This window comes from Piliocolobus tephrosceles, chromosome 21 (genome assembly GCF_002776525.5).
Source record: "Piliocolobus tephrosceles isolate RC106 chromosome 21, ASM277652v3, whole genome shotgun sequence".
NCBI lineage: Eukaryota > Metazoa > Chordata > Mammalia > Primates > Cercopithecidae > Piliocolobus > Piliocolobus tephrosceles.
In genome coordinates, this window is record NC_045454.1 from 17163854 (window position 1) to 17187497 (window position 23644).

The window sequence follows — 23644 nt, forward strand, 5'->3', positions numbered from 1 at the left end:
ATTAGTCGGGTGTGGTAGCTCATGCCTGTAATCCCAGCTACTCGGGAGGCTGAGGCAGGACAATTGCTTAAACCTGGGAGGCAGAGGCTGTGGTGAGCCAAGACCACACCATTGCACTCCAGCCTGGGCAACAAGAGTGGAAAAATAATCATCCCATAAACTGACAATGAGACTTACCTTCTTCAAGTAGCTCATTTGTTAATTCCGGAGCTGTGGGAAGAGCTTTTAGTTTTGAATAAAGCTCCTGGCCAAAGTTAGTTCTCAAAAATGCTAACTATAGTAGTTCATTCAGGCAGCAATTATCAATGAATGCTCAAACCATTGGGTGAAAAGTTAGTAGAAAACAGGATCTTTGTGGGGTCTTACTTTGTTGCCCAGGCTGGCATGCACTAGTGCAATCATGGCTCACTGCAGCCTCAAACTCCTGGGCTCAAGTGATCCACCTCAGCCTCCCAAGAAGCTGGGACTGCAGGTGCATGCCACCATGCTAGCAAAAGTTTTTGAAAACAGTATTCTGTAGATAGTGCCACTGCACTCCAGCCTGGCAACAGAGCAAGACTCCATCTCAAAAACAAACAAAAAACAAAAACAAAAAACCAGTATTTTGACCGGGCGCGGTGGCTCACGCTTGTAATCCCAGCACTTTGGGAGGCTGAGGCAGGCAGATGACGAAGTCAGGAAATCGAGACCATCCTGGCTAACACAATGAAACCCCGTCTCTACTAAAAAATACAAAAAAATTAGCCGGGCATGATGTGGGCTCCTGTAGTCCCAGCTACTTGGGAGGCTGAGGCAGGAGAATGGCGTGAACCCGAGAGGCAGAGCTTGCAGTGAGCCAAGATTGCGCCACTGCACTCCAGCCTGGGCAACAGAGCGAGACTCTGTCTTAAAACAAACAAACAAACAAACAAAAAACAGTATTTTGTGGAGATTGGGTCTTGCTGTGTTGCCTAGGCTAGTCTCAAACTCCTGGGCTCTGGCCAGGCACAGTGGCTCATGCCTGTAATCCCAGCACTTTGGGAGGTTGAGGTGGGCGGATCACCTGAGGTCAGGAGTTCGATACCAGCCTGGCCAACGTGCTGAAACTCCGTCTCTACTAAAAATACAAAAATTAGCCAGGCATGGTGGTGCATGCCCATAATCCCAGCTACTCAGGAGGCTGAGGCAGGAGAATTGTTTAGCATGGGAGGCAGAGGTTGCAGTGAGCTGAGATTGTGCCATTGCACTCCAGCCTGGGTGACAGAGAGACTTCATCTCAAAAAAATTTTAAAAAGGCCAGGCATGGTGTCTCACGCCTGTAATCCCAGCACTTTGGGAGGCCAAGGCAGGCAGATTGCCTGAGGTCAGGAGTTTGAGACCAGCCTGGCCAACATGGTGAAACCATATCTCTACTAAACATACAAAAATTAACCAGGCACAGTGGCATGCGCCCGTAGTCCTAGCTATTCAGGAGGCTGAGGCAGGAGAATTGCTTGAACCCGGGAGGCAGAGGTTGCACTGAGCCAAGACTACGCCATTACACTCCAGCCTGGGCGACAGAGTGAGACTCCATCTCAGAAAAAAAAAAACTCCTGGGCTCAAGCTCCTGCCTTGGCACTTGACAGTCTCTAAAGCATCATCCCAAAGGATATTTGCTAACTAGAAAGGATAAATGTATTTTATGATGTACCCGTCACAATCTTTTTTTTTTTTGGACAGAGTCTCGCTCCATCATCCAGGCTGGAGTGCAGTGGCATGATCTCGACTCACTGCAACCTCTGCTTCCTAGATTCAAACAATTCTCCTGCCTCAGCCTCATGAATAGCTGGGACTACAGGCGCGCACCACCATGCCTGGCTAATTTTTGTATTTTTCGTAAAGACAGGGTTTCGCCATGTTGGCCAGGCTGGTCTTGAACTCCTGACCTCGTGATCCACCCGCCTCGGCCTCCCAAAGTATTGGGATTACAGGCGTGAGCCACTGCAGCTGGCCAAACCCACACAATCTTTTTGTTTTGTTTTGTTTTTTGAGACGGAGTCTCGCTGTGTCGCCCAGGCTGGAGTGCAGTGGCGCGATCTCGGCTCACTGCAAGCTCCGCCTCCCGGGTTCACGCCATTCTCCCGCCTCAGCCTCTGAGTAGCTGGGACTACAGGCGCCCACCACCACGCCCGGCTAGTTTTTTGTATTTTTAGTAGAGACGGGGTTTCACCATGTTAGCCAGGATGGTCTCGATCTCCTGACCTCGTGATCCACCCGCCTCGGCCTCCCAAAGTGCTGGGATTACAGGCTTGAGCCACCGCGTCCGGCCTAACCCTCACAATCTTAATCATGTGATGAAACTCTGCATTACCAATGGTGGGACATCCTGACACTGGGTGCCACCTACTATAATGCATTAGGATTAGGACATACCCTGTGGAGTCTACCTGTTCACTGCATAAGCAGAATCTCACCAGGCCTCTAGACCCAATCTCCAGCTTATTGGAAAAAGAGAGGAACAAATTAAACACAGTCAGACAAATCCAGAATGTGGGACACTATGCAGCATGACTAGGCTGTTTTGCCAGAAAATCGATGTCAAGAAAACATAAAAAACGATTTGGGGCTGAGTGTGGTGGCTCATGCCTGTAATCCCAGCACTTTGGGAGGCCAAAGCGGGCGGATCACCTGAGGTCAGGAGTTTGAGACCAGCCTGGCCTACATGGCATAATCCTGTCTCTACTGAAAATACAAAATAAATTAGCCAGGCGTGGTGGCACACACCTGTAATCCCAGCTACTCAGGAGGCTGAGGCAGGAGAATCACTTTAACCTGGGAGGTGGAGGTTGCAATGAGCCAAGATCGCGCCACTGCACTCAGCCTGGGCGACAGATTGAGACTGTCTAAAAAAAAAAAAAAAAAAAATGAAAGGATTTCGGTGGGGGAATATTCGAGAATAAAATACAGTATGTAATTTCTTCATTACAACCAAATTAGCATGTGAGCCTTCATTGGATCCTGATTTTGGAGAAAAGAAAGCAACTATAAAGGACATTCTTGGGTCAGTTGGAGAGAGTTGAATATAGGCTAGATATTAGGTGATATTGTGTAATTCTTGATTCTATTAGATGTGAAATAGTATTTTTTGTGGCTTGTACATGAATATCCTTATTCTTTTTTTTTTTTTTTTTTTTTTTTTTTCTGAGATGGAGTTTTCCTCTTGTTGCCCAGGCTGGAGTGCAATGACACGATCTCAGCTCACTGCAACCTACGCCTCCCAGGTTCAAGCAATTCTCCTGTCTCAGCCTCCTCAGTATCTGGGATTACAGGCACATGCCACTATGCCCAGCTAATTTTTGTATTATTAGTAGAGATGGGGTTTCATCATATTGGTAAGGCTGGTCTCGAACTCCTGACCTCCGGTGATTCACTGGCCTCGGCCTCCCAAAGTGCTGGGATTACAGGTGTGAGCCAAAGCACAGGGCCTAATGTCCTTATTCTTAAGAGATGCCTGCTGAGCTGTTAAGGGTAGAATATCAAGATGCTTGCAACTTACCCTCCAAAGGTTTAGCAAAAGAAACAATATATATACATATGTAGATAAAGGCAACTTCACACAATGTAACCAACTATTTCTGTTACCCAGACTAGAGTGCAGTGGCATGAACATGGCTCACTGCAGCCTTGACCTCCTGGTCTCAAGGAATCCTCCCACCTCAGCACCCCCCCGCAGCTGGGACCACAAGAACATGCTACCACTCCTGGCTAATTCTTTTTTTTTTTTTTTTTGAGACAGAGTCTTGCTCTGTTGCTTAGTCTGCAGTGCAGTGGTGCTGTCTCGGATCACTGCAACCTCCGCCTCCTGGGTTCAAGTGATTCTTCTGCTTCAGCCTCCTGAGTAGCTGGGGTTACAGGTGCCTGCCACCTCGCCTGGCTAATTTTTTGTATTTTTAGTAGAGACAGGGTTTCAGCATGTTGGCCAGGCTGGTCTCAAACTCCCGACCTCGTGATCCGCCCACCTCCGTCTCCCAAAGTGCTGGGATTACAGGCGTGAGCTACCACACCCAGCCCATGCCTGGTTAATTCTTAAATTTTTTTGTAGTGAGGAGATCTCACTATGTTGCCCAGGCTGATCTTGAACTCCTGGACTCAAGTGACCCTCCTGCCTTTACAGTTGTTGCCTGGCCAACAACTATCAATTAAATCTAGGTGAGAGAGTATTCAGGTGTGAGCCACCGCATCCAGCCAAGGGAGGAGTACTATACCCTGTCTACCTCTAGCCCCATCCTGCATATCTATTCACCTTGAACTAAAAGCTTATCTTATTACAACAGCTATTACTGCTAACAAAGAAACATGTTGCTAACCAGGCTAACCAGGCATGGTGGCATGTACCTGTAGTCCCAGCTGCTTGGGGGTCTGAGGCAGGAGGATGACTTGAACTTGGGAGGTCTAGGCTGTAGTGAGTTGAGATGGCACCCCTACACTCCAACCTGGGTGACAGAGCGAGACCCTGTCTCAAAAACAAAATAAAATAAAATAAAAAGTAAAGAAAAAAAAAAGGCAGCTGGGCGCGGTATCTTACGCCTGTAATCCCAGTACTCTGAGAGGCCAAGGAGGGCGGATCACCTGAGGTGAGGAATTTGAGACCTGCCTGGCCAACGTGGTGAAAACCCATCTCTACTAAAAATACAAAAATTAGCCGGGTGTGGTGGCACACGCCTGTAGTCCCAGCTACTCAGGAGGCTGAGGCAGGATAATTGCTTGAACCTGGGAGGTGGAGGTTACAGTGAACTGAGATCGTGCCACTGCACTCCAGCCTGGGCGACGGAGTGAGAATCTGTCTTAAATAAATAAATAAATAAATAAATAAATAAATAAATAAATAAAATGAAAAAAAGCACAAAACACATTGCACCCCACTCTGAGGATTTTGCATGAATTGTTTTATTTAATCCTTAAAACAATCCTCTAAACTAGGGGCTATTTTCTCTCATTTTAAAGGAGAAAAAGACCCGAAGGGATTAGAACACTTGCCTCAGGTCACACAGCTGCTTAGGGAATGGAGCCCGGGATGTGATTCCGCACTCCCACCTCACTCCCGCCCTTAACCACAATTAAGTCCAACTGTCCAGCATTGCTTGAGTGTGGTATTGTGTTCTTATAGATACGATCCTATTTAAACTTTCTTGTCAAGAGGTAGGCAAGACGATCCCCATTTAATTTTGTGTAGCTTGAAGAGGTTGATCATTTTTCCAAGGTCACGCATCGAGTGAGTGGGGAATCTGGAGTCGGAATTTGAACCCGGGCTTATCTGTAGCGTAGACCCCTGTCGGGGGTGGATGTGTAAGAAGCTTAATTGCCGGGTTTGGCAGGTGCATGGGTAGTTGTGAGGGGCTCGTACTTTGAGAGGCAAAAGCCCCCACTCGCCACCGTCCCCCAGAGTAAAAAGCCACCCCTTTCCACCCCTCACTCGCGCAGCTGCCCCGGCATGCGCCCAGAAGCCCCTCCTTCAGAATCCGCCCTTTACAGGCTCCGCCCATCACCGTCGAGGGCCAATCCCTGGGGCGGAGGGCGGGGCAGCCACGAGAGTGGGCGGTCGCTAAGGGTAGTTAGGAGTCTGGAGTCGTGAGCCGAAGTCAGAGCTGCGTCTCGCGACCCAGGCGCCGGTTGCTGGAGAGCTAGCAAGCGATGCTGCCGCTGCCGTTTCCTGATTGGTTGTGGGTGGCTACCTCTTCGTTCTGATTGGCCGCTAGTGAGCAGGGTATGTAAATGAAGGGGCCTGGGAAGAAAAGGGGTATCAGCGGCCGGGTCGTTCACGGAGTTCGATCCCTGGGTCCGACAGGTGCCCGCCGGGGCTGCCCGGGATCGAGACGCACGGGCCTCTACGTGCTGTCTGCCCCGGCCGGGCCGGGTGAATCACGCCGCAGTCCGAGAAGGGGGCGGAGGCGCCGGCTCCTTGGCTCCGGCTGCGTGACTCACCCGCCCCCGCCGCCGCCGCTTCGGGAGGAGCCGCCTCCACTGCCGGAAGCGAGCGGAGGCCGGGCGCAGAGAACAGCCCGCCTAGGGTCCCGGCTCGCACGGCGCCGGGAGGCCTGCAGGAATCACAGCCGCGAAGAGGGGCAGTAGAAGGGGTTCTGGGGTCAGAGGGGCCAGAATCCCCAGGGGAAAGCCGGCCTGGGCACCGCCAGGGGGCGCCGGGACTCGGGGGCGAAGTCGGGGGTGGGGGCGGAATTCCTGCGGTTCCGGACTCCCCGGACTGCGGGGAAGGGGACGAAGACCCAGTTTTGAGTTGTGTGGTGGTCCACTCTTAAAATCTTGCTAGGCAGGGTCCCGGAACTGGACTCTAAAGTCTTCCTGGCCCAAAAAAAGTAGGTAGCGCCAGGGGTTCAAAACTCCATCCAGCCCTACCCCCGCCACTCTAAGAAAAGAGTGGACCCTCAAACTTAATCTCAGTGACTGACCCCGGTGCCGATCACGATTTCTCGACAAGCCCTGTCTATTCTGCCTCCCAACGAAATCCTGACTCGACCGACTTCCTTCCATGCCCACTACCAGCTCCTGCTCCAGGCCATCACCATCGTCAGTCCCAAACGAGTACAGCCTACTAGTGGGTCTCAGATCCTCCCTCTTTTTGCCCCCTACAGTATTCCTGGAAGCAGCCATGGGGGGGATCTTCCGGAAACCTAATCAGCTCACACCCGCATTCCCTCCGTGCTCAAATTCCTTTAATGACTGCCCACCACACTCAGGATAAAATCCAAACTCCCTACTAATGCATATGTGGTTTTCTGTGACCTGGCTTGTGCCTATTCCCCCAGCCTCTGGGCTTTTCTTTGCCTTTTTTGGTTGTTCCCTCCTCCCGGAATGCTTTTCCCAGGGTCTCCCATGGCTGACTTCTCTGGCCTGAGGGCTCCATTCAAATGTCACCTCCTTACTGGAGCCTTCTCTGATCATCTAAAAGGTCTCCAGGACCTTTTAGTGTCTTCCTGTAATTCTCTGTACATTTCCTGTGTTTGCTTATTTATTTACTGTTTGAAACATAGTCATAGTAGACAATAAGTGTTAAACTATGAAACTAGTTTAGTATTTATAATATAACTTACTTAGATATAATTATTTATAACGTTATTATAATATGTGAAACAGCTGCTTTTGTAGGGGAAAATGCTGAATATTGGTCATTCCACATGGTTCACTGAAGAAATGATAATGTTATCATTAAGTGTACTTATTGGCAGGGCATGGCAGCTCACACTTGTAATCCCAGGACTTCGGGAGGCTGAGATGGGAGGATGGCTTGAGGCAAGGAGTTTGAGACCACCCTGGGCAACATAGTGAGACCTTGTCTCTACAAAAAATAAAAGGGGAAAAAAAAAGAGTGTTTATTGACTGAGGGGGGAGGATCGCTTCAGGCCAGGGGTTTGAGACCAGCCTGGGCAATATAGTGAGACCCCATCTCTTTTTTCAGATAAAAATGTCTATAAATATATTTAAATTTAAAATTTAAGGCCGGGCGCGGTGGCTCACACCTGTAATCCCAGCACTTTGTGAGGCCGAGATGGGCGGATCACGAGGTCAGTATATCGAGACCATCCTGGCTAACATGGTGAAACCCCATCTTTACTAAAAATACAAAAATTAGCCGGGCGTGGTGGCGGGTGCCTGTAGTCCCAGCTACGCGGGGAGGCTGAGGCAGGAGAATGGCTTGAACCCGGGAGGCGGAGCTTTCAGTGAGTGGAGATTGCGCCACTGCACTGCAGCCTGGGCAACAGAGAGAGAGACTGTCTCAGAAAAAAAAAAAAAAATTTTAAAAAGTCTGTAGGCTGGGTGTGGTGGCTCACACCTGTAATCCCAGCACTTTGGGAGCCAGAGGTGGGTGGATTACTTAAGGTCCAGGAGGTCGAGACCAGGCTGGCCAACATGGTGAAACTCCGCCCCTACTAAAAATATAAAAATTAGCCGGATATGGTGGCGTGCGCCTGTAATCCTAGCTTTTGGGGAGGCTGAGGCACGAGAAGCACTTGAACCCGTGAGGCAGAGGTTGCAATGAGCTGAGATCACGGCATTGCATTCCAGCCTGAGCAACAGAGCGAGACTCTATCTCAAAAAAAAAAATCTATAAATATACATATACAATTAAATAAAAATTGACTATATCTTTAAAGTTCCCTAAGAAAAGCTAGACACAGAGAGGTTAAGTGACTTGCCCAAGATCCTACCTGTAGCAACTATCAGGTCCAGGCTTTGAACTTAACATTTGTTTTCTATAACTGACTATAACTCCGTAACTCCCTGCCCTCTGCAGATGCTGAGCAAGGGTCTGAAGCGGAAACGGGAGGAGGAGGAGGAGAAGGAACCTCTGGCAGTCGACGCCTGGTGGCTGGATCCTGGCCACGCATCGGTGGCACAGGCACCCCCAGCTGTGGCCTCTAGCTCCCTCTTTGACCTCTCGGTGCTCAAGCTTCACCACAGCCTGCAGCAGAGTGAGCCGGACCTGCGGCACCTGGTGCTGGTGGTGAACACTCTGCGGCGCATCCAGGCGTCCATGGCACCCGCGGCTGCCCTGCCACCTGTGCCCAGCCCACCTGCTGCCCCCAGTGTGGCTGACAACCTACTGGCAAGCTCAGACGCTGCCCTCTCAGCCTCTATGGCCAGCCTCCTGGAGGACCTCAGCCACATTGAGGGCCTGAGTCAGGCTCCCCAACCCCTGGCAGACGAGGGGCCACCAGGCCGTAGCATCGGGGGAGCAGCGCCCAGCCTGGGTGCCTTGGACCTGCTAGGCCCAGCCACTGGCTGTCTACTGGACGATGGGCTCGAGGGCCTGTTTGAGGATATTGACACCTCTATGTATGACAATGAACTTTGGGCACCAGCCTCTGAGGGCCTCAAACCGGGTCCTGAGGATGGGCCGGGCAAAGTGGAAGCTCCGGAGCTGGACGAGGCCGAACTGGACTACCTCATGGACGTGCTGGTGGGCACACAGGCACTGGAGCGGCCGCCGGGGCCAGGGCGCTGAGCCCTTGTGCTGGGATGGTTTTCTGGTGTCTGAACTGAGCTTGCTGGCTGGACCAACTGTCCTCGAAAAGACACAGCTGGCTTCCCTAGTACAGAGAACAGGGCTTGGGCCACTTTGGAGAGACAGAATCCAGTCCTGGGCAACTTCACATCCGTCCTCCTGTCTCAGGACTTGCGGGGGAGCCTGGGATTACCCCCTAGTGATGGAATGACAGGGTCTGGTGGCGGACTGAATCCCCTGGCCCTGGGGTCATAGCTTGGGCTGTTCCTTCTCTGATATGGGAAGAGACCCCAATCAGATTTTTCAAATTAAAACCAGTCGTGGGAAATCTCAAATCCGTGTGCTGCTTTGTCTCTGGGCAAATGTGAAGGCAAGATAAAAACATCAAACATTTTATTGGGCGTAGACCGTGTACCAGGCACAGTTCTAAGTACTTGACTCTGTTAACTCATTTAATCCTATAACAGCCCTACAAGATCGGTAGTATTATTATCATCCCCATTTTACAGGTGAGAAAACCGAGGCTTCAAGATTATCACGTGAGGTGAGTTTTAAATTATGAACTTACTTTTCTTTTTTTTTTTGAAATAAGATCTTGCTCTGTTGCCCAGGTTGAAGTACAGTGGTCCCATCATGGCTCACTACAGCCTCAAACCCCTGGGCTCAAGCGATCCTCCTACTAGGCCACATTTTTTTTTTTTTTTTTTTGAGACGGAGTCTTGCTCTGTTGCCCAGGCTGGAGTACAGTGGCTCGATCTCAGCTCACTGCAAGCTCCGCCTCCTGGGTTCACCCCATTCTCCTGCCTCAGCCTCCCAAGTAGCTGGACATGCCCAACACCATGCCTGGCTAATTTTTTTGTATTTTTAGTAGAGACAGGGTAAGACAGTGGTGTTAGCCAGGATGGTCTCGATCTCCTGACTTCATGATCCACCCGCCTCGGCCTCCCAAAGTGCTGGGATTATAGGCATGAGCCACCGCGCCCAGGCCTTTTTTTTTTTTTTTTTTTTTGAGACGGAATATTACTCTGTGCCCAGGCTGGAATGCAGTGGCGTGACCTTTTCCACCTCCTGGGTTCAAACAATTCTCCTGCCTCGGCCTCCCCATTAGCTGGGACTGATTAATTTTTTATATTTTTTGTAGAGACAGGGTTTCACCGTGTTAGCCAGGATGGTTTCGATCTCCTGTCTCAGCCTCCCAAAGTGTTGGGATTACAGGAGTGAGCCACTGTGCCCGGCCTTTTTTTTCCTTAAATTTTATTTATTTTCCTTGCTAGCAGGAAGTCAAGGCCACTTTTTAAAAATGAAAGCAAGTCCTCGCATGGAGTCTACCTGTATTTATTGAGGAGAGAAGGGGAGGTTGCTTTCAGAATGGTCCGGAAATAAAAACAGAAAACCTGGATCTTGGACAGATCCTCTCCAAGGAGCCCTGAGAGTCGTCTCTCCGGGAAAATGAGGAAGGAAAGGGGGACAACAGCCCATTTTTAAAAACAAAATCCACTCCCGGTCTCAAATCTCTGTTTGGGCAAAGGATAGGGCCGCTTGAAGGCTGTGTCTGAAATACAGCCACTAGGCTTGGTAGCTGGACTGCAGAGAGGTCGCTCAGGGCAGGCAGCTGTGCCTTCCTTCTAGAAGAAACCCAGACCTGGGCGAGCTGGGGCCACCTGCCCGTGTGCTGGGCCTGGCTGGAGCGCCGGGTGTCAGCGGCCGCCCCCGCGGTCCAGCCGCATTCCAGGCCTGGCTGGGAGGGGCCGCACACTCAGAGGCCTGGCACGGGACCCAGGCTGCGTCCTTCCTGACGGCCGCAGGGACAGGGCGGAGCCTAGGGTGGGTGCACGGAGGGGAGGGAGTGTCACCGTGAAAACTGCGGGTGCGCTTGCAGAGGCGCAGGGGGCTGGACGGTGACCCGAGGGGCAGAACGGTGACCTGAGGGGCCAGCAGGGCCTTGAGTGAGGGAAACGCCGCCATCGTGGGGTCCCAGAGCCTCTTCCCTGGCCAGAAGCCTAGGGGAGGCAGAGGTGGGGTGGAGCTGGGCCAGACGGGGAGCCCGGGTCGGCCCCAGGGTCCGGGAAGGGGCGGGCAGAGTGGCGCTTCCTGGAGGAGCAGAGGAAGTTGTGCCCATTTCTGGCAGTGGATGAGACGGGCCGTGGAAGGGGCTGAAAATGGTCTGCGGGGAGCTGGCGTCCAGACTGAGGGTCTTCCAGGCGCCCGACTCCAACCCCGAGTGACTTCAGCCCCTGGGCAAATGGGACTCGGACTGCTTTATCGCAGACTCAAAACTTGGGCGCCTGGGCTGAGCTCAGCACCGCCCCCTGGTGCCTAATAGGGCTCTGCGATGCCGCCTTCTTCGTTCGAGGGATCATGAACGCCCTCTGTTTACAACATTCTGTGGGCCCCTTCTCCCTTCTCCCTCCTCCCTCCTCCCTTCTTCTCCCTTCTCCCTTCTCCCCTCTCCCTTCTTCTCTTCTCCCTTCTCCCTGATGGAATTTCGCCCAGGCTGGACAGTGGATCATAGCTCACTACAGCCTCGAATTCCTGGGCTTCAGCAATCCTCCCACCTCAGCCTCCCGATTAGCAGGGGTTACAGGTGCGTGCCACCACGCCCAGCTGATTTTTATTTTTATATTTATTTATTTATTTTGAGACTGATTCTCACTCTGTTGCCCAGGCTGGAGTGCAATGGCGCAATCTTGGCTCACTGCAGCTCCCGCCTCCTGGGTTCAAGCAATTCTGCCTCAGTCTCCTGAGTAGCTGGGATTACAGGTGCCCGCCACCATGCCCGGCTAATTTTTTGTGTTTTTAGTAGAGACAGGGTTTCACCATGTTCGCCAGGCTAGTCTTGAACTCCTGATCTCAAGTGATCCTCCCTGCCTCAGTCTCCCAAAGTGTTGGGATTACAGGCGTGAGCCCCTGCGCCCGGCCGATTTTTTTTTTGTTGTTGTTGAGACGGAGTCTCGCTCTGTCACCCAGGCTGGAGTGCTATGGCCGGATCTCAGCTCACTGCAAGCTCCGCCTCCCGGGTTCAGGCCATTCTCCTGCCTCAGCCTCCCGGGTAGCTGGGACTACAGGCGCCAGCCACCTCGCCCGGCTAGTTTTTTGTAGTTTTTAGTAGAGACAGGGGTTTCACCGTGTTAGCCAGGATGGTCTCGATCTCCTGACCTCATGATCCGCCCGTCTCGGCCTCCCAAAGTGCTGGGATTACAGGCTTGAGCCACCGCGCCCGGCCCCGGCCGATTTTTTAAAATTTTTGTAGAGACAGTGTTGCCCTATGTTGTCCAGGCTGGTCTTGAACCCCTAGGCTCAAGCAATCCTTCCATCTCAGCCTCCCAAAGTGCTGGGATTCCCATGGGCCTGTTTCTTATTATTTCCTTTACCCCCTTTTTCAAAGAGATTGGGTCTCACTATGTTGCCCAGGCTGGAGAGCAGTGTCTGTAAAGAGGAGTGATCATAGTGCTGTACAGCCTTGAACTTCTGGGCTCAAGGGATACTCTGGCCTCAGCCCTCGGAGTAGCTGGGACTACAGGCACAAACCACTGTGCCCAGCTAAGGACCTGTTTCTGATGTCTCCAAGGCCCAATATGCAGTGAACTGATCCTTCCATCTGCCCCTGTGCCTGCTTTGCCAGTGATGGCCCCTCTCCCCAGAGCCTCTAGGTACAGTTGCGTAGGTTGTGCACTGCATTTAGACTCTATATGTAAGGGGCTGCCACACATGTTCCAGGTACCCTGCACTGACATATTTATTACAAGTTTCCCAGCAGATGGAGGTCAAGTGCCTCCAGGAAGGGGCATGTCTTTTACACAAAAGTACCATACGAGCTACATCAGCCCTGGTCCCATCTGCCCGGTGCCCTCAGGTTTATGAATGGCTCATGCGTGAGGACCCGCCCCTCTCTCCCCATGTCTGACCCCCAGATGGGTTGTGCAGGCTCCCTGGCTCTGGTGTGCTGCTCCACCCTCAGGCTCAACCCCAGGAGGCCACACAACCTTGGCCAGCAGACTCCAGGGCGCACACCATTCCTAGCTGAGCCACCAGCCCTGGCGCTGCTGCCACCTTTCACAGAGCCTCTGTGTATGCCCGCCGTGACACTCCCTAGGCCAGCTTTCCTCCATGGCATTCACAGGAACACCCCCCAAACATACACACACACACACACACACACACACACACTGACACATGGAAGAGCTGTGACCAGCTATCTGGTCTCCTTTTCCTCCCTTATTCCTGTCCCTCATTCAGCAAAAATTTATGAGCACATACCTACTCTGTGCCTATCCATATGTAAAGGGTAAATCTGAGCACATCTCTCCCCTGCCCCTGCGCCCTTATTACTGTAATTATCTGGAGTCTGAACTCTGCATCTTCCAAGGCTCACCTTCTACCTCTGTCCCTATTCGTTAAACACTTATTGGGCGGCCGGGCGTGGTGGTTAACGCCTGTAATCCCAGCACTTTGGGAGGCCGAGGCAGGTGGATTACAAAGTCAAGAGATTGAGACCATCCTGGCCAACATTGTGAAACCCTGTCTCTACTAAAAAATACAAAAATTAGCTGGGCATGGTGGCGCGCACGTGTAGTCCCAGCTACTCAGGAAGCTGAGGCAGGAGAATCACTTGAACCCGGGATGCGGAGGTTGCAGTGAGACGAGATCACACCGCTGCACTCCAGCCTGGTGACAGAGTGAGACTCCATCTGAAAAAAACCAAACCAAACAAAATTGTAGAAACACTTACTGAGCACCTATGGTATGCAGTCCTAGCACGTTGCAGAAATCTAACAGAGATGTTACTGAAGCAGTAAGCTGGTGAGAAGAGATTGTTCCTGAAAGCCAGACTGCCTGGGTTTGAACCCCAGCTTTGGCCAGATGCGATGGCTCATGCCTGTAGTCGCAGCTACTCAGGAGGCTGAGGTGGGTAGATCACTTGAGGCCAGGAGTTAAAGGCTGCAATGAGGCATGATTGCACCACTGCACTCCAGCCTGGGCGACATAACAAGACCCTGTCAGAAAAGAAAGAAAGAAAGAGAGAAAGAGAGAAAGAGAGAAAGAGAAAGAGAGAAAAGAAAGGAAGAAAGGAAGAAAGAAGGAAAGAAAGAAAGAGAAAGAAAGAGAGAGAGAGAGAAAGAAGGAAGGAAGGAAGGAAGGAAAAGAGAGAGAGGAAGGAAGGCAAAGAGAGAGAGGAAGGAAGGAAAGAAGGAAGGAAGAAAGAGAGGAAGTAAGGAAGGAAGAAATAAACGAAGGAAAGAGAAAGAAGAAAAAAGAAGGGAAAGAAAGAAAAGAAAAGAGTTGCCCCTCTGTGGCTGTGTGACTCTAGGCAAGGTACTTAACTTCTCTGAGCCTCGGGGTCCTCACCTGTAAACTGAAACGGTAACAGTATCTGAACAGTATCTGAACAGTAACCCCAAAGAACTATTGTTCTGGTGGGCAAGGAAACAGCAAGGGTCACTGAGAGAGAGACCCTACAACATTTTCGGGGATCTCTTAGCTGCTGGGTTTGGCTGGAAGGAGGAGGAAAGCAGTCAGGTAAATGACAAGACTAGAAGGGTCCGCAGGGGCCAGGGCATACAGGACCCTGGAAGGGGGACTTAACTCTGAAGATGCTGGGGAGCCATGAAGTAAAAGGATCCCTTCACTAGGTGGGCAGCATCGTCGGGGAGGTGACACTGGAGCCCAGAAGCCCAGGGGTGGAGAATCTGGGGAGGGATAGAGCAGCTGTTAGGAGGGAAGAGGCACTCAGGAGGCCCAGCAGACAGGCTGTGAAACTGACGAGGCATGGAGGAGGGGTCTCAGACCAGGCTTAGGGCTCTAATCAAGGGACTGGGAGATAGTGGGGCCATCCCTGAGATGGCAACTGGGGAGAGAAGCAAGTCTGAGGTTGGGGCTGAGGCCAGGGAGGGACCCAGGGGGTGCAAGAGGCTGGGGAGACACCCAAGGGAAGGCATGGAGCTGCTGGGGACCTGGGCCAGGAGCTCAGGAGAGAGGACTGGGGTGCAGGGGTGGGCGTGAAGGGTGGGCTCGAGGGAGACACCAGTGGCCCTTGGCTGGACTGGGTGAGGCGGAGTGGCTAGGCCAGGCAGGGCAGGCCAAGGCTCCTGCTTGGCTCACACTGGGTCCGGAGAGGGTGGTCCCTGAGGAGAAGCGTCCACCTCCTTCCCTAGCCTCACAGGATGTCCTGTGTTTACTGCGGTGGCCACAGCCGGAACCGGGACACCGGTGCCACCCCCAACTTAGCTTCCCATGGCCACACCCCCTCGGGTAAGGGAAAGCACGAAAGAGGGAAAGAGAGAGGGAGAGAGAAATGCACAGACAGAATGAGACAGAAAGAAACCAGGAAAGACACAGAAAGAGAGAATAAGGACAGAGAGAAAGAGAACAGAGAGATACAAAGATAGAGACACACAGAGAGACACACCATTCGTGATAAAAACTCACAACAGATGAGGTGTGGTGACTCATGCCTATAATGAGAGCTGTTTGGGAGGCCAAGGCGGGTGGATTACCTGAGGTCAGGAGTTCAAGACCAGCCTGGCCAACATGGCAAAACCCCATCTCTGCTAAAAATACAAAATTATCGCTTCTTGGCCTTTTGGCTAAGATCAAGTGTAAAATACAAAAATTAGCTGGGTATTGTGGTAGGTGCCTGTAATCCCAGCTACTCGGGAGGCTGAGGCAGGAAAATCTCTTGAACTCAGGGGGCGAAGGTTGCAGTGAGCCGAGATCATGCCACTTCTCTCCAGTCTGGGCGAGAGAGGGAAAACTCTGTCTCAAAAAAAAAAAAAAAAAAGAAAAAGAAAAAAGAAAAGAACTCACAGCAGGCCAGGGCCTGGCACAGTGGCTCACACCTATAATTTCAGCACTTTGGGAGGCCAAGGCAGGAAGATCGCTTGAGGCCAGGAGTTTGAGGCCAGCCTGGGCAACATAGTGAGACCTGCATCTCTCAAAACCAAGAAAACAAAAAACTCACAGCAAACTAGGGAAAGGAGCTTCCTTAACCTGATAAAGCGTATCTACAAAACATGGACCGCTAACATCCTACTTAATGTCAAAAGGTTAAATGCTCTCTCCTAAGACTGAGAACAAGCAAAGATCTCTGCTCTCTGAGACAAGGGAAGAGAGGGGTTGGTATGTACCAGCCTCCATTTTCTGTTTGACCCTGAGCAGAGAGAGGGGGATTTTCTTTCCCACTCTAGCCTGGCTGATAGCTCAGCCTCTTTCTGCCCTCACGTACCTAAAAGCTCAGTGCTATTAATACTATGTCTCTCCAACAGCTCCTCAGGGCCCTCCTCATGGCCCTGCTGACCCCTGGACCTCCTCTTACCTTTCCCTCACACTCTCACCTTAACCATTTCCCCAAAGGGCCTTTGTACAGGCTGTTCCTGCTACCTGAAACACACTGTCATTCCTTCACCACCCATGGCTTTGGGTTAACTCCTATAATTCCTCCAGGTGCAAGCGCAAATGCCACTTCCTCCGGGAAGCCCTCTCTGATTTCTCTTCCTAGGCTGGGGCAGGCACCTTTTCTGGACTTCCCCCTCAATAATTTGACCTCTCTGCCTATGGTTGCCCCATCACAACCCTCCTCTTTTTGGGTTTGTTCCCTGCTGGACTGTGAGTGGTGTGGACGCAGGCCTGAGCTGTCCCAGTCACACTGCATCCCCAGCACCATCCAGCCTGGGACTGGACACAAGACCAGGTGCTCACTGAATGTTTGCTGACGGTGAATAAAGGCCTGCTCTGTTTCTTACCTCGTCCTTTGCCCACATTTGTCCCTCTGCCTGGAACCCCCTTCCTTCCTTATTTCCTTAGCTCCCTCCTCCTCAATCTTCCAGTTTGACTTCATTTTATTATTATTATTATTTTGAGACAGAGGATCGCTCTGTCACCCAGGCTGGAGTGCAATGGCACAATCTCGGCTCACTGCAGCCTCTGCCTTCCGGGTTTAAGCAATTCTCCTGCCTCAGCCTCTCGAGTAACTGGGATTACAGGTGCCCACCACCATGCCCCACTAATTCAGTTTGACTGCAGATATCACCTCCTGCAGGATCCTTTCCTGAGTCTGGCCCTTCCCCGCTGGGGTGGAGTTAGATCTGTTGATGTCCCCTGTGCCCAGCAAAAGACCTACAACTAAACAGGGCTTGTGAGTGTCTGTTGAATGAATACAGGAACGAAAGAACGTTTGCGTGAATCAATGAAGGAGAGAGAATGCAACGAGGTAAGGGTCTCCTCAGGCCCATCGGGAGCCCCGACCATACCATCCCTTCTACCCCACCCAGGAGGAGGGCTCTGGCTGGCTTCTGGCCACACCCCAACCTTTGGTTGCTGCCAGGCCTGGAAGGCATTTCCCAGAGCTCAGCACATTCCTGCCTTCCTCGGTGGCTGAGAGTGGGCAGGGGGCATTTCAGAGAGAAGGGAGGGAGGCCCCCAGCATTCCGGGATCCTGCCATCCTGGCCTGGTCCCCCATGCCCTCCGAAGTAGGCCCCAACCCCTTGGTGTGAGATGGGGGACAGGTCTGCAGAGGGACCACCCAGGCTGGTGTGAGGGACAACGGTGCCGACGGAGGCCAGGGCTCGGTGTCTGTGCCTGGCTGGACAATGGGGCAGAAGCTGCTGACATGCGCTTTGGGGGTAATCCCCCAGCCTCAGCCCAGCCCAGGCTTGGGGCCTGGGTTCAGAGAGCGACGAGCTTCCGAGGCAGCAGCCGGGTGGGTTCAAGTGGTATGTGGGGGTACCTGTGCTCCCTGTGCCGCCCCCCGGGGTCTGGTGAGTCAGGGCAGGCTGGGGGCTGGGCCAGGGTCTAGGGGATGGGGGTGAGGCCTGGTAGCCTTGGCTTGGGAGTCAGGCAGGTCTGGGTTCAAATCTGAGCCCCTGCCAACGACCTGCTATGGTGATCCTGGGAGAGTCATTTACCTTCTCTGAGCCTTCTTGTCTGCAAAGTGGAAGGGACAGAAGAGTGTAGCAGGGTTTTTGTGGTCCAGGAGAACAGGGGTTGGACCTCAGCTCCACCACCTCCTGGCCACATAGCTATAAATTGGGCATAGCCAGATGCGGTGGCTCACGCCTGTAATCCCAGAACTTTGGGAGGCTGAAGTGTGAAGATCGCTTGAGCCCAGGAGTTCAAGACCAGCCTGGGCAACATGGTGAAACTTCGTCTCTACAAAAAAATACAAAAATTAGCTGGGCATGGTGGTGCATGCCTGTAGTCCCAGCTACTTGAGGGGGCTGAGTCGGGAGGATTGCTTAAGCCCAGGAGGTTGAGGCTGCAGTGAGCCATGATCACACCACTGCACTCCAACCTGGGCGACAGAGCAAGACCTTGTCTCAAAAAAAAAGGGTGGGGAGCATAAGGACCCCATTTTACGCCCTTGATTCAAAAGCAGGGCTTGAGCATTGAGCATGGCACTTAGTATATAATAGGTGTCCCCCTAAACAGTAACTCCATCAGACAGAGAACTGGGGGTCCCCTGTGCCCAGTTTCACTCAAAAGGGGTCAAAACCCCCCAGCAAGACGAGCTAGCCACTTAATTTGCGTGAAAAATAATACCAAATACTCATTAGTAACCCTCATTCTGTGCCAGGCATTGTTTTACATTTTCAGTCTCTTTTGACTCATTTAATCTTCACCACAACCCCATAAGGTAGGTACTCTTACTATCCACAGAGAGAAGCTGTGACTGGCGGCAGGTCACCCAGCCAGGAAGTGGTCGAGCTGTGATTTGAACCCAAGTTGACAGGGAGAGGGAGTGGAAGGAGTTTACGGTAGAGGCCATTGGCCAGGCCGGGGTCCTGGAGCCAGGAAACGGTGAGGTTGGGGTGGGGTCCTGATTCTCCAAGTCGAGGAAGTCAATGTGCAAATCCTTGAAGCTGAGCTCATGGCAGAGGTCTCGGCCCAGGCAAGAGAGAGGCGGCTGGTGGCTGTCTCTTGGCCCCCACCGCTTGTGGATAGATGTAGCTGGAGGAGGGGGATATTTGTTTCTCTACCACCCACCCTCTGGTGACGTCACACCTCCGCAGCCAATGGCTGGGATCTCTCTCCTTCCCCTCCCCATTCCTTTTCCCCCCCAGCCTAGGGCTGGGGCTGACAGACGGGACCAGGAGCTCTTGAGGTGTCTGGAGGCTCAGCGGTAAGAGATCAGCCGGCCCCCTCCCTGGCCAGGCTGAGACACTGTGGGAATGAGGTTCAGGGTCCCGGGAGGTGCTGGGAGGGGGTCTGGGGGCTCAGGAAGCCATGTGTTGTAGGTGTGTGAAAGGTACAGACTTTGGAGCCAGTGGTTCAAATCCCCTTTCCTCTCCTTTCTGGCTGTGCAGCCTTGGGCAAGATACTTCATCCTTTGTGCCTCTGCTTCCCCATCTCTAAAATGGGCTTATGTCCCCAGGCCACCTCACAGGGCTGGCACCAGAATAAATGAGTTGCTGCTTTTAAAGAGCTAAGGCAGCCGGGAATGTTGGCTCATGCCTATAATCAACACTTTGGGAGGCCGAGGCGGGAGGACTGCTTAAGCCCAGGAGTTCGAGACCAGCCTGGGCCACATAGAGAGGCCCCATCTCTACAAAAACAATTTTCTTTTTTTTTTTAATTAGCTGGGTATGGTGTTGCATGCCTGTGGTCCCAGCTACTCTGGAGGCTGAGATGGGAGAATGAGTTGGGCCCAGGAGGTCGAGGCTGTAGTGAGCCGTGATCACACCTCTGCACTCCAGTCTCAGTGACAGAGTAAGACCCTGTCTCCAAAAAACAAACAAACAAACACCAGAGCTGGGGCAGAGTGTCTGGGGTGGTTCCCTGGAGTAGGGTGCTAGGGAGGCAGCATGGATCCTGTTGGTGGGAGGCTGGTGCCTGAGCTGGGTTTTGTCTCTCAGCCAAAGCTCCCCTTTGGTAGCAGAGAAAGTGGGGGCCACTGAGGAGCAAAGGTTGGATGTGCAACACTGTGAGATGCACAGCCCCCTCCCTCCATACTCCCTCTATTGCTGTCAGAGACGAGTTTATATTAATTGAACACTTACTATATACGAGGGATATTCTAAGCACCCGCTGTTCTCTCACAAATCTTCAAAGCCATTCTTATTGGCTCCATTTTACAGATGGAGAAACTGAGGCCCCAGAGATGAAGGATCTTGCCCAAGTCCTCACACCTGGGAAGTGCTGGAGCAGGGACTAACTGAGGCAGTCAGAGGTCACCACCTTAACTCCCCCTGACTCCCTAGATGGCCTCGGATAATGTTTAGAGGTCTGGATGAGCCAGCTCAACCCCCGACCCCCATTACTATGGGAGATCACGCTGGTGGCTGGGGAAAGCTGAGGCTCTGAGCAGGCAGGGTTCCCAAGTGAAGTTGGTGGCAGTCACCAGGGAAAGAGGGCCAGAAGGGCAATGCCCTCAGCAGCCTCCAAATGACAACGCCTCACTCCCAGCTGCTCTGAAGGGCATGAGTTGCATCTGAAATGGGTATCTCAGTTGTACCCACTCTAGGGAGATGTTACAAAGATTTAAGGAGCCAAGACAGGAAGGATCTTACTTAGCACATAGTAGGTGCTCAAGAAATGAGGACCCTGGGGATTCTGAAAACTCTGGCATATGCCAGGGTCACGCCACAGTAACCGCCCAAGAAATAGGCTGCTGGCACCTGGAGTGTCTGCCTGGTCCCAGTAGATCTGCTCCTAACACAAGGCAGGGACCGCCCCGCCAGGAGCCTCGCCACCCCTCCTTCCCCTCCCTCGTGGGATAGGCAGAGCTGGGAACACAGAGTCTTCTCTGTGGGTTTCCTTCCGAAGCTGCCCCCACCTTACCCCAGGAGCTGGGTACGTGGCTCAGGAAGGGCACAGTTGGGCTAAATATAACCTGGGCTGGGTGCCTGTCCCAGAGAGGAACGAAGAAGGAGGGCACTCTCTCTTGTCCCTGCCCCGCCTGAACTTCCTGTGCCAGGCTCCGGGCATGACCCTCACAGCCACGGGCCTGGGACAGACAGCTTGTGACCCAGGAGACCCCCTCCACTACCACCACCAAGGTCCAGGCTTCTCATGCCCCCAGCTCAGGACTCTGTGCTGTGTCTCAGTCCTGGGTAAGGGAACTGAGTTCGCTTTCGCACCTGGGCGCAAGATTCGACTCTGTCACCGTGATCACCAGTCTCTTAACTCTCATTGACTCATCAGTTAAATGGGGTCCTACAAGTATGTAAAGCGCCTGCCCGGCCCAGGCCTGGCAACTGGCCTGGGTGTGCTTCTAGCACCACTGACCCCCTCCTGCCCAACCTAGCTCCTGCCCCAGTGTGCAGAGCCACCAACACAAACTAAGGTGAAGCAGGGATGAAGGGCAGGCACGGGTCCTAGTTCTGCCCCTTTCTGGCTGAGTGACCCCTCTGGGAGCCTCAGTTTCCACCCCTGTAACAGCCACAACATCTAGGGTGATTTTGAGGCCTACGGGTGCTAGCATATGGCCCAATTCAGAGGAAATGCCCCAGACATGGCAGACAAGGTCTCAGTGCGGGACCAGCTAATATTAATACTAACCACTCAATACCCATCAGCTGTTATTATGATTGGCCAGATAAAGCGCTGGAGCTTTTTTTATTTTTATTTTTATTATTTTTTTTGAGATGGAGTCTCGCTCTGTCACACAGGCTGGAGTGCAGTGGCACGATCTCAGCTCACCACAACCTCCGCCTCCCGGGCTCAAGGGTTTCTCCTGCCTCAGCCTCCCGGGTAGCTGGGATTACAGGCGCACACCACCACGCCTGGCTAATTTTTGTATTTTTAGTGGAAACGGGGTTTTGCCATGTTGGCCAGGCTGGTCTCGAACCCCTGACCTCGTGATCCACGCACCTCAGCCTCCCAAAGTGTTGGGATTACAGGCCTGAGCCACGTGCCCAGCCCGCGCTGGAGTTTTTAGACAAGTTCAAGTCCTGGCTCAGCCTGGAAGGGGCAGGGGCCTCACAGGAAGGCCACAGAGACCAGGACCCCTAGGAGATGCAGAAAGAAGCCCTCTTACACTGTGGGGGGTGTGGTTGCTGTGGGAGTGTTAAGGGGTCCACACGTCCTCTGTCCTGCCTAGTGATGGGCTATGAAGGGCCATTGTGTGGCCAGGGTGGGTGGGCAGGGGCGGAATGCAACTGAGCACAGCAGATGGGCCATTGTGTGAGGGAATGTGCCGCGTGAGGCCTGACCTTTCCCTGTGCAATAGGGGTTGGCGGGTTGGCATGCCAGGTGTGGGCTGTGGGGACAAGCCCAGAGTCGGGGGTTGGGGGAGACAGTATTCATCTCCATTTTCCCAGATGGGCCTGGCGGATGGCTGCATGTGAATTTCAGCTTTGCCTCCTTCTGGCTGTGCTATGAGGCCTTGAGCAAGTTCTTTTGGCCTCTCAGGAAATGGGGTTTTCCGAGGTGAGATAGAAGCTGAAGGTCTAGCATGGGGACCCGCAAATACTAACCACTCAGTACCCATCAGTTATTATTACCCAGATAAAGGGCTGGAGCCTTCAGACAAGTTCAAGTCCTGGCTTGACCATTTGTGATCTGGACTAGTGATATCCCTTCCCCCAGCCTCAGTTGTCTCCTCTGTAATGGGCTCAGTAGTAGCTGATTGCACAAGGCTGTGCTGAGGGCCATGTGCAGTGGTGCTTGTGGGGCGCTTGGCAGAAGGTCAAGGCCATAGGAAGTTCTTAGTAATAATAATGGCCTGACAGGTGCAGTGGCACGTGCCTGTAATCCCAGCTCTCTGGGAGGCCGAGGCTGGTGGATAACCTGAGGTCAGGAGTTCGAGACCAGCCTGGCCAGCATGGTGAAACCCCCAGCTCTATTAAAAATACAAAAAAGTAGCCAGGTGTGGTGGAGGGCACCTGTAATCCCAGTTACTCGAGAGGCTGAGGCAGGAGAATCACTTGAACCCAGGAAGCAGACGCTGCAGTGAGCTGAATTCGCACCACTTCACTCCAGCTTGGGCAATAGAGTGGGACTCTGTCTCAAAATAATAATAATAATAATAACAATAATAATAATAATAATAGCAAGTATTTATAAAGCACCTGCCAGGTGCCTGGCACTTTATACCTATTAACTCATTTGATCCTCGGAACAGCCCTGCAAGGTAAGAGCTCTTATTCTCCCCATTTTATGGATGAGGTAACTGAAGCATAGAGAGGTGCTGTGATTTACTCACTGGGAGTACATGGGAGTGGCTATAATTATTTTATAGTGTTGGGAGGCTGAGGCAGGAGGATACATGAGCCCAGGAGTTGGAGATCAGTTTGGGCAACCTAGGGAGACCCCATCTCTATAAATTAATTTTAAAAATTAACCTGGTGTTGCCAGGTGCGGTGGCTCATGCCTGTAATTCCAGCACTTTGGAAGGCCAAGATGGGCAGATCACTTGCAGTCAGGAGTTCAAGACCAGCCTGGCCAACATGGTGAAACTCTGATTCTACTAAAAATACAAACATTAGCCAGGCATGGTGGTGCGTGCCTATAGTCCCAAGGTGCGTGCCTGTAGCCCCAACTACTCGGGAGGCTGAGTCAGGAGAATGGCTCGAACCCAGGAGTTGGTGGTTGCAGTGAGCCAAGAGCACGCCATTGCACTGCAGCCTGGGTGACAGAGCAAAACTCTCTCACAAACAAACAAACAAACACACACGTAGCCAGGTGTTGTGGCCTGCACCTGTGGTCCCAGCTACTCAGGAGACCGAGGTGGG

The 23644-nt window shown here is 52.5% G+C and overlaps 1 protein-coding gene across 1 annotated transcript; it reads left to right on the forward strand.

Annotated features, from left to right (window-relative positions):
* The first annotated feature begins 5566 nt into the window (after window positions 1-5566).
* SERTAD1 (SERTA domain containing 1) lies at window positions 5567-9312 on the forward strand. Its single transcript, XM_023229396.2, has 2 exons — window positions 5567-5722; window positions 8267-9312. The coding sequence occupies exon 2, from the start codon at window positions 8267-8269 to the stop codon at window positions 8975-8977; it is 711 nt and encodes a 236-aa protein (XP_023085164.1). The 5' UTR covers window positions 5567-5722; the 3' UTR covers window positions 8978-9312.
* The last annotated feature ends 14332 nt before the right edge of the window (window positions 9313-23644 follow it).

Excerpts from the sequence above, each read along its gene's own strand:
- SERTAD1 (XM_023229396.2), top strand. The coding sequence starts at position 8,267 with ATGCTGAGCAAGGGTCTGAAGCGGAAACGGGAGGAGGAGGAGGAGAAG.